General features: G+C 31.6%; 1 protein-coding gene across 1 annotated transcript; it reads left to right on the forward strand.

Annotated features, from left to right (window-relative positions):
• The first annotated feature begins 8,663 nt into the window (after window positions 1-8,663).
• On the forward strand, window positions 8,664-9,741 carry LOC133676643 (fasciclin-like arabinogalactan protein 11). Its single transcript, XM_062098357.1, has one exon. It carries the CDS (start codon window positions 8,898-8,900, stop codon window positions 9,615-9,617), a length of 720 nt encoding a protein of 239 aa, XP_061954341.1. The 5' UTR covers window positions 8,664-8,897; the 3' UTR covers window positions 9,618-9,741.
• The last annotated feature ends 1,648 nt before the right edge of the window (window positions 9,742-11,389 follow it).

Here is an 11,389-nt window from a genome sequence, read left to right on the forward strand (position 1 = left end):
AAATGTTCATCTTAAATGCAGGCCTATCACATAAAATGAAAGAATTGATTGATGAGTTAAAGTACTGAAATTGAAAGGACAAAGAGATGGCCAAACTTAGAAAAGAGATGCTGATGCAATCCAAACTGGAACACTATTCGGTAATTGGGTCATATCTAGAGCTGCAGATCTTGGATTTAGGTCTATTTTATATGGATGGAAAGATAAGATATAGGCGTACAACTTTCATGTGGAACCCAAGATTTAAAAATGTTGTTTTCAAGTCCAAATTGTAGCAACAACAAAGAAGTCCGAATCAGTCCTGCAGCCCAGACACTATTCAGCCCATATCTCAAGTTCTAGAAGTCCAAATGATCTCAAATTTTTACCCTGGAAAGATGAGACAATTTCCTAGAACTTTCATGATTCAAGTTTGTTCAACTTATAACGTCATCAATGACGTTTTTGGCAGACAAGAAGATAAGAATTGTCACCAAGTCAAGATGTGGCCACCCACTCATCAATTAGTCAAAAAATCAATAGTTTCGAATTTTAGCTTATAAAATGAGGCATTTGCCATATATTTAGGCATCTTGGTTTTCAAATCAAGATCATGCTCTTGCTTTCTCTCTTTATATTTTGTAATGCTTAAGTTTTGCTTATATTAATCTCTTGCTTATGCTTTTCATTTCCTTTCCTTGTTTATTTATGTTTCTTTCTTTCATTATGTTTAGTTAAGTTAATTATGTCAAGGTGAAAAGGGTACACTAATGGTGTAAGAATAAGTATAATATAAACTTAACATGGACCTTAATGTTGGATACTAACATGCTTTATATTTGTTATCTTGTTCACTTTTAATACTTTGCTTGTTAAATGGTTAATCTAGATTTATGTTGTATAACACTTGGTACAACAAATACTTGGCAATTTCATAGCCCATACTATATGGTATAACCGACACCTGAGCTATGAAAGGAACTTGATTTGTTGTTAACATAAGTTATAATCATGAATGCCTGACAACATTTACAAGTATTAGCATTATTCGAATAAGATAACTAATGTAATCATGTTAACAATTTATAATCCGATTGGAACCTCCTTTGTGTGTGGTTTTCAGTTGAGTAATAAAAAGAGTTTATACTATACTTGTTTGAAATACCATTAGTGGATCCTCTAACCTTGACAATTATTTTTATCCTTGTTTAATCCTTACATCAATATCACATCTCAAAGCTCTCTTTAACTTATTATTGTTGTTGTTGTTGTTGTTGTAGTATTATTGTTGCTTATAATTTATACAAGTAACCTCCCTGTGGTTCGACCCCGGTTTTGCCGGGTTATTGATTACTTCGACACTCCTGCACTTGGGAAAAAACATCAATTTTTTGGTCGTGTCAGCATTCCAAACCTCTTTTCTATACTTATAAACATAAACATAAAACAAAAACAATAATAATAAAAAAAAGCACCTCAAGCAGGCTACAAGGACCTATTTTTAGATCATAAAATATACATAAAACAACTACTCTCTCTTTTGCTTTTCTTTAGAATTTTTGCATCTCACTAACCTATTATCATTTCAAAGCTTTGAAAATATTTTATGTTAGGCTTTTGGACCTTTACACTTAGGTTTCTTATGAATATTTTCCTAACTTTTTTCTTTTTTTCTCCTCCTCCTTCCTTTTTTTTAGCTCTCTTTTTAAAGGGGTATTTATAGAATTTTGGGAGGTCTTAAATCTGTTTCTAACCTCTTAATCTTGAAGTAAATGTTGTAAACCACTGATAAAAACTCATTTAGGAGTCTTTGTGTATGAACACATGAAACATAAGGTTAGTTCTTGCACAATTATGTTTTAATTATGACTGACTGAAGTTGCCCACTTTTGAGTCCTCATCTAAGCAATTCTAACATCATCGACACCCGAGACCACCTGAAGTTGGTAGAGAGGATTCACAACTTTCAATTGGATCTAAACTTGTGCAATTTGAGGTATGTAGGTTCATATTTATTCGTTTAAAGTTGCCAACTTGATCAGCCAAAACTGTCAAAATAAAAGCCAGTCTATCTAACTACGTGTCACTCACATTTTCTTCATTAAGTCTGAATGATGCGTCATTCAGAGTTTTGAATTTGGGATTGGTAAATTTTGATTGAGTCCCTGTTCTTTCAAATTCTTTTAATTTCACTTATAATTGCCTCTAAACTTTTAATTTCATGTTATTTCACTCCTGTCAAACTCAATTGCCAGCCCCTATATTGACCGTTTTTTTCATTTTAGTCATTGATTTTGAATTTATGCATTTATACCCTTAATTGACCAATAAACTTTTAATTTCTTCAATTTGTCCTCTAGTTATTCAATTTCAGCCTCTACATTCACACGCTTTTTCAATTTAGTCATTGGTTTTGGATTTCTTCAATCAAGTCCTTAATTGCCCATCAAACTTAAATATTTATGCAATTAAGCCTCTAATTTAAGCAAATTAACTTTTAAAAATTACAATTTGACCCCCAGACTTTAATTTCTTACAATTAAAACCTTAATTGACTTCAAAAATCATTTTTTCTTGCAATAAAGCGCTCAATGAATTCAATTAAACCTTGAAAAATCTAATTGAGTACTTAAATATCTACTTTTAAATTTTTCTTCTTAAATTGAATTTCCTTTGCCAATAGGACCTTTATTAGTCGAAAATACATTGTCAAATTTTCTAATCTTGTATATTTTGATCTTTCTCAACTAGTCTTTGGCAATTTCCTAGGCATTCTGGTATATTCTTCTTACTGATTTATTTTTAAAATTATCTTGCAACATTTATTTCAATTTTTTTGTATTTTCTCTTTTCTTTCTTTTTCTTTCTATTTTTTTTTGTTTATGTGGGGCTCTAAAAATGGGTAACAATAACCTCTATAAATTGATGAGTTAACAACATCTAGTTCTGACTTTAAAGACTCTTCTGACCACATTTTAAGAAAAATCAATGTTTTTATTTAGGACCAAGAATTCATTCTTGAAGCCATCAAACATTTTGATGACCCCCAACTATATATATATAAACTTGTTTAGATAACCTCTTAAATACTTTTGATAAACCATAACCACCACAACCTGTTCAAAGTCACTCCCTTCAACCTTCAACCTCCAACCAGTATAAATACTTATGTTCTTACAAAAAGAAAAAATCCAAACCTCTAGCTGTTGTTCCAGAATTACAATCTAAAATCAAAACAATCAAGATTGAGCTTAGCAACCTTAAATAAACCAAACAAAAATATTTTGCCAAATTACAACTCCTTACAAAATTAGAAAACAATTTGGATTCTGATAAGGAATTAGAGTCTAGTCATGATATAGAACAGGACCTAGGAGATCATACATTGACAAACATGATCTTGAAGATTTTCTCCATGTTTTAACTCAAAGTACTTTAAAAACATATTTCACAAAAATTACCTTGGTTTTTTAAGATGATTTTCAAATAGATACTATCATCTTATTTGATACAAATGCAGATTTAAATTATATAAAAAAATGAATAGTTCCAAAATGATTTTACAAAGCACTTTCGAAAAACTTTTTGCAACAAACGATACTAAATTACAAATAAAAAAAATAAAACTTAAGCATCCATTTCAAACAATTTTTTTTATCTTAAAAACATTTTTGTTGTTACAATTGATATTAATCATACTGTTATTATTATATCTCTTTTCATTGATATGATCATTCCTTACAAAACTAGCTATGAAAGCATTACTTCAAAAATCAATGGTTTAAAAGAAAACTAGAAATCTTAATTTAATCAAAGCATGTTCTATTTATACTTATCAAATAAACACTTTAATTTCTAGAAAGCAAATTTAGCTCATGCATATCAAACAAGATGTATTTTTATATATATAAAAAAAGAACAACAATTATAAAACCCTGTTTTACAAAAAAAAAGAATTTAGATTTCCAAATCAAAATTGAACCATAAACTTATTCTGATTTACTAAATGGTTTTTGGAAAAGAAAACATGTGTTTAATCTCCCATATGATGATAGTTTTAATGAAAAATAAATACCTACAAAGCCTAACCTATTCAAATGAATGATGAATTAGAACATCATTACAGACTTGAAATCCAAGATTTATAGTCTAAAGATCTTATACAAAAATCTAGATCACCTTAGTTATATGCAGCTTTTTATGCCAACAAAAAAATTGAAATAGAAAAAGGCACACCATGTCTCGTTATGAACTACAAACCTCAAAATAAAACTTTGAAATGGATTAGGTATCCAATTCTAAATAAGAAATATTTATTGCAAACTTTACACTCTACATTGATATTTTCAAAATTTGATATGAAACTAGGTTTCTGGCAAATAAAGATTTATCCAAAAAATCATTAAAACTGTATTTGCAGTTCTTTTTGGTCTATGAATGGAATGTAATGCCATTTAGATTGAAAATTGTTCCCTCGAAATTTCAGAGAATCATGAATGATATTTTTAATTGATATTTAAAATTTTGCATAGTTTACATTGATGACACGAGCCACTTTTGAGCTTGACGCCCCAAAACGTGTATGACAAGTTAGCAACCAGCACTACTAATAAGGTCAGCAACCAACTCCTCACCCGTCGATGTGGGATATTACAATCCACCCTCTTTAAGGAGCTCGATGACCCCATCGGCACAACTGGACAACTAGTGAGGTTGGCTCTGATACCAAATGTAACGGCCTGACCAATTTGCCATATATTGTCCGCTTTGGGCATTACTGCCCTCACGGTTTTGTTTGTGGTGACGCGAGCCCACTTCTGAGCCTGACGCCCCAAAACGCGTATGACAAATTCGCAACCAACACTACTAATAAGGCCAGCAACCAACTCCTCACCTGTCGATGTGGAATATTACATTCCATCCCTCTTAGGGAGCCCGAAGACCTCGTTGGCACAACCGAACAGCCAGTGAGGTCGGCTTTGATACCAAATGTAACGGCTCGGTCCAACCTGCCATATATTGTCTGCTTTGGGCCTTACCGCCCTCACGGTTTTATTTATTTATTAGCATATATAATCTCAATTTATTTGATTATATATGTACATAAACTTTCTGAGTTGCATTTAAATTTTTTAAATTACATAAATACATTGAAAAAAACCTATATATATATACTAACCCACAACAAATTACGGGTCATATAACTAATTGTGTCTAAAAGATGTTAAAGGATGTTGAAATCGAACATCATAGCACTGCATGCAAAATAAGAAGTCCATGGAGCTTTTGCCTACATCATATCTTAGCAATTATGGATAGGAATTCGCACATTGAGGCATATGGTATGGGGGATAAAAAATTCCTTCTGCCAAAGCATATTAAATGTCAATAAGTAATGAACTTTTTCAGACTTAAAATATCAAATTGACATCACATTCTTCACAAATCAAGTAATGTAATTAATCCCTCTTCCAAAACAAGGGAAAACTCATTTCCAAGTGTGCTAGAATGTGAAGTTTTTACAACTAAAATGCCAATATTTTTAATATTAAATGGGCTAACCCAATATTGTTTCGCTAATATTAACAAAATTCCTGTATACTCAATAAAAAAGGTGATAAAATATAATATTTCATATCACATAATTTGTTATTAGTAGATATGTTATTTTAAAACCTGGTTATAATTAATGTAAAGTGCATGTGCTAATGGGCATAATAATCTAGAAAAGGAAAAAGACATCATCTTTTCAAAGTAAATATTCAAGTTTTACGATTAAAATATATAGTGGAAACTTGTTTAAAAACCTATAGGTAAACCAAATACAATAAAAACGTCTAATTAAAGTCTTTTTATTTTATAATAATCACATTTCCAACAATCACGAAATACCAAAAGTCACCTTAATTTATCAAAGCTGTTTCAGCCTCGACTCTAGAAACTACAATGTGTGCATGCCTGATTTTTTTTTTTAAGATGTTACTGTTATAATTATAATTATTATATAAAAAAACACTAAAACAAATCAAGTTTCACCATGAATTACATTGTGGATAATGTATAATCCTGGTTTTACCTTTGTCCTACTAAAAAAAATCTTATCAGTGGGATAAAATAATATTTTTTATGAGATATATTTGTTATTATAATATTAATAAAAAGCAAATAGATCTGATAATATTTTTATGTACAATGAAATGATTTAAATACATTTTAAAATAATTCTTTTAAAGACGAGATCAAGGGATTTTTTTGTTTTTTTGCTTTTATGTAACATTGTAAAATGACTACATTTAAGGGTATTTTCATCATAGTTTTTTTTTTCTTTTGCTATAATCAATTTGGATAAGAGGCAAATCAGTCATTTAAAAAATAAAAATATCAATAAAAAAAATTGATGACACGTGCAATACATGTGGTACTAGGTGGACACTACTTGTGCCCTTTAGAAGGCGTGTATGGCGGCCAAAAAATGCAACTGCTATGCCTTCCAAAGCAATTGGTTGCAACACAGCTAATGAGGACATTCATGATAGTTTGGCGATGGTTGATTTTTTTCTTCTCCCCCTCTTTTTTCTTTCCTGACCTAGGGACTCATGCTGGTCCATCAAAAATTCAATTGATCCTCAGGTTTGTATTTATTTTAATTTTTGTCCTTAATGTTTTGATTGCTATTTGTGTTGATTTAAATGTTTTTTAAAGTTTATTTGTTTTTCAATTTTATCCTTTAGCATTTTATTTTATTTAATTTGTTTTATCCAACTTGTTCCTTATTCTTTTAATTGCTATTTTTTTTTATCATTTTCTTTATTTATATTTTTACAATTTTTACCTCAACATTTTATTTCATTTAATTTTCGTATCTAATTTTGATCCTCACCCTTTTGATTGCTTTTTTATAATCACTTTCTTAATTTATTTTGTTTTTTGATTTAATTCCTATTTTTTTCATTTAACTTTTATACCATATTTGGTCCTCATTATTTTGATTGCTATTTATTTTGTTTTTAAATTTTTTATTTGGGGATTTTGTTTCATGTCTGTCTTCTACGGAGTTATCCCGGTCTAATAACCCGGGTCACTGGTTTTAAATATTAGTCCAGTAAGTTCGGTCCATTCTTAGGTTATTGTTTAGAAATTGACTTTTTTTTTTCAATTTCATCATTTGAAAATGAGTTATTGGACCTTGATCTTCATGATTTGTTAAACTTTTGTTTTTGTGGAATTATCTCAATTTCATATCTCGGGTAGCAGGTTAGTCGAGTTAACTCAGATTGACTCGAATTTTTTTGCTTCGACTTTTTTTTGTGAAATTGACTCTTTTTTTTCACTTTCATCATTTGGCATTAAATTGTTGGCTCTTGATCTTTGTGATTTTTTTGCTTTTCTTTTTGTGGGGTTATCCATGTGTGAGGCAGTCAAGTTAACTAGGGTTGACTTGAGTTTTTCTTTTCTAGTGTTTTTTTATTAATTTAACTTTGATTTTTTTTCTAGATCTTTTTTTTTTAATTTTTTTTATTCCGATCTCATATCACAGGTGGCAGGTTAATCAAGTTAACCTAGATTTACTCGGCTTTTTTTTTTCAACATTTTTTTAAAATTGAATTTTTTTTTCAATTTTATCCTTTGATATTAGGTCATTGGGCCTTGAACTTTATGGTATTTTTTTGTTTTTCTTTATACAGGGTTATCCCGATCTCATATCACATGTCATGTATTAGTTTTTTTTTTTGCTTTTTTTTATGCAGGGTTATCCCGATCTCATATTTCAGGTCGTGTATGAGTCAAGTTAACCCGATTAACTCGAGTTATCATCATTTGAATATTATTTTTACATTAAAAAAAATTAGCCCGGCTTGCAATGAAGTGTTGACCATCATTCTAGTTTTCATTTTGAACATTGATTTGTTGACCTCCCACCGAGTCAAATATGATTTTTCCAACTGAAAACTAGCTGTCATCTTTATCCAAATGATAATGTCGAGCAACTGCAAGAAAAAGGGATAGTAAATGATTAAAAAGTTCTGAAAAAGGCATGTTCGGAGCTTCTAATAATGGCCTTCAACTGGCAAGCCAGGTAAATGGAGCAGTGATTCTCTCGACAATTTGATTGAAACACCTATCTTTTGGCTTCCAGCCAATCCAATTGCATCCCTGCAACAACACACAGTACCATTATTATCCATCTAGTATGATCGATTATAACGTCAAGTAACACCTACCAACTATTTACTTATTTCTGTTTTGTTAAAGTATTTCTGGATTAGCTCTTGCATAGTAAAACTATGGTTCTTGCTTATTGAATTTTAAAGAGACAATGCACGGATAAATTTAGAATAATAAAAAAAATCTATGTCCAAAATCTCCCATCACATGCTGTAAATCATGTCTTCTCCGACTAGCATTCTATAGTACATTGAATCGCCTAAATTTCATGGACAAACGCCCTGTGAATCTCAAGGCTGTATAAAGAAGTGCCTTTGAGATATCCATAGTGGAGGCGACCATGCACTGGCCCCTCGTAATCATTAAGAACCCTAAGTGATGCTATTATTGAATGCTGAAAACTTGAGCTTGAAGGTTCCTTCTTGTAGCTGTCTCTGAGCACAAGCAACAACCAATGCATCATTTCTCACTGGTACCCACGCACTCTTAAATTTACGTATTCCCTACTGGATTTCCTGTCTTGCCAAGCAATATCTCTGGATTTCCCTTTCACCTTACCAATAGAGATCAGCATTGAGGTTCTCTTCTCACCTTCAAATTTGTAGCCTTTCACCTAACAATAACAACCACTAAACATTTCTACCCCCACAATATATACATCCCACTCCTCTCCCTACAGCTCAAACTCTTCCTCATCACAATTAGCAAACAGTAAGTTTGAACACACTCAAGATTTGAAATATCCTACAACGATGAGAAAGCAACTCCTCTCCCCATTCGTTCCGTTCTTGATGTTCTTCCTCTACAGCTCCACCACTTTTGCTCAAACCCCATCTCCAGCACCTTCAGGTCCAACCAACATAACGGCGATCCTTGCGAAAGCTGGTCAGTTCACAACCTTAATTCGGTTGTTGAAAAGCACCCAAGAGGCTGACCAAATCAACACACAACTCAACAATTCAAACCAAGGCCTAACAGTCTTCGCACCAACTGATAATTCCTTTGCTAACCTCAAAGCAGGTACACTGAATTCGCTCAGCGACCAACAAAAGGTCCAATTGGTGCAATTTCACATCCTTCCAAATTTCCTTTCCATGTCAAACTTCCAAACTGTCAGCAATCCCTTGCGCACTCAAGCCGGAAATAGTGCTGATGGCGAGTTCCCGCTCAATGTGACAACATCGGGGAATCAAGTGAACATAACAACAGGGGTTAATACTGCAACCGTGGCAAACACTATATACACCGATGGCCAGTTAGTTGTGTATCAGGTGGATCAGGTCCTTCTGCCGTTGGATCTTTTTGGTACAGCACCAGCACCAGCTCCTGCACCTTCAAAGCCCGAGAAAGATGTTCCAGCAAAAGCTCCTGCAGGGTCCAAGGAAGATGCATCTGTTAATAGTTCAGGTGCATCCATTGCAACAGTATCCTTCGGTGTTGTGCTGATCGCAGCAATTTCATTGAAGCTATGAGTTTTTGTTTTTGGACATTGTTGAGGAGTTATTGTTTTATCGTTCTGTTGTGGTTTGAACTGAGTTGGATTATTCTTTGGTTACTCTGCCTCTCCTCTTAATGTAATGTACCATGATTGACTGAGTTCTTCTTCCTCCCCGCTCATTTTTGTGATTCTTACGTTCAAATATCATGCTAAATTGCAAATAAGATTTCTTTTACAGGTGAATTGATAATTGGTAGCAACAGGATCCGCTAAAATAAAAGCGCCCAAATTTCAAATAAAATAAAAAGCCTTTATAAATTGGACCAAAAAACTGGACAGAGGATGCAACTCAGAACAGTGCAGAAAACAGAGACAGAAAATAATACCAGATGCCTTTAATCTAATGCCGTCGACAAGCAAAATACAGCTAGAAAAAAATAGCCAGAAATGGTGTTAATCTAAGCAGCCTACGCCATCTTCAATTGAAATTTAAGACCCCGCAACAATTAAAAAAAAAAACTATAAAACACGTGGAAAATCACTTTAGCAGTACACACCAAAAAGATAATTTTGCTTTTCTCAAAACAAACTAAATAACTGGCCATTAGGGTGATATGACATTTTCACCACTCATTTTTAAATTAATTAGAGTCATACAATCTTTTTATAATATTTAGTAAAATAAATAAAATAACCATTTAAGCAAAAAAAAAAAAAAACTTGCATCCAAGGGCTCTATGGAGATTTTTATTTTTTATGCACAATGAAATTTCTTAACTGTTATTAAGATTAAAAAAAAAAAAAACTTAAAACTTCCTTGCAAAGGCTTTTTCATCTTTTACTCTTTATTTTTAAATTTTTTTTTATATACTCAAGGTGGACTAAGGGGCACTTTGATTTTGTAGTAAATATAAAATATTAATAAAAAAAATAGATGGCACGTATATAGAAGCGAGTCGACATTGTTCACGCCTTTCGAGTGACTGGTGCAAAAGCTTTTAGTTGTCAAACACTGCATTTTGCGATAGTATTGAAAGCGCGTTAACATCATTTTTCTAGTGGTACAACGTGTATGTGCAACAACGTGGTTGTTAGGCTTCAATGAGTTTTTCTCTTCTCCTTCTTCTTTTCTCTCTATTCTCCTTGTCAGAGTATAAAGGTGTCCTGTCATTTGTTTGTTATATCTAATTTGATCGTCATTCTCTTGATTACTATTTGTTTTATTTTGTTTTATTTTCCTTTGACTGATTCTTTTCTTCAATTCCATCCCTTTTATTTGGTTTAATTTGATTTTTATATCAAATTTAATCATCATCCTTTTAATGTTTTAATTTTTTTTGTAATGACCTCATATTTAGGATACAAATTAACATATTCAAAGTCATAGATAATGTGAAATTAGAGAATTTTTTTTGTGTGTGGGTATATCTACTGAAATTTCAGTAGAGTTTCCCTTATATTTGAATACTCCCAAGTGTCGAAATCATTATTCACCTATATAAATCTCAATTTTATATAAGATCCAACATTCAGGATCACTTCAATATCCAATAAGATCAAAATAGACTATGTCCATTCTTTATGCTTTTGCTTATTACATTCCACATAATGATTTCTACACAGTCATCTTATAAACTCAACATAAACAAATTGTAAAAGATTAATAAATAAAGTTCAATACATTTCTAGTTAAGATATAAAAGACTAAGATTATACAAAATACTACAATGATATAAAGAATTTAAGTTAATACATTCATGTTTAATAATAGATTTAGTTACATCTCAAAAGACAATACTAGAATTA

This window comes from Populus nigra, chromosome 17 (genome assembly GCF_951802175.1).
Source record: "Populus nigra chromosome 17, ddPopNigr1.1, whole genome shotgun sequence".
NCBI lineage: Eukaryota > Viridiplantae > Streptophyta > Magnoliopsida > Malpighiales > Salicaceae > Populus > Populus nigra.

Excerpts from the sequence above, each read along its gene's own strand:
- LOC133676643 (XM_062098357.1), top strand. The coding sequence starts at position 8,898 with ATGAGAAAGCAACTCCTCTCCCCATTCGTTCCGTTCTTGATGTTCTTC.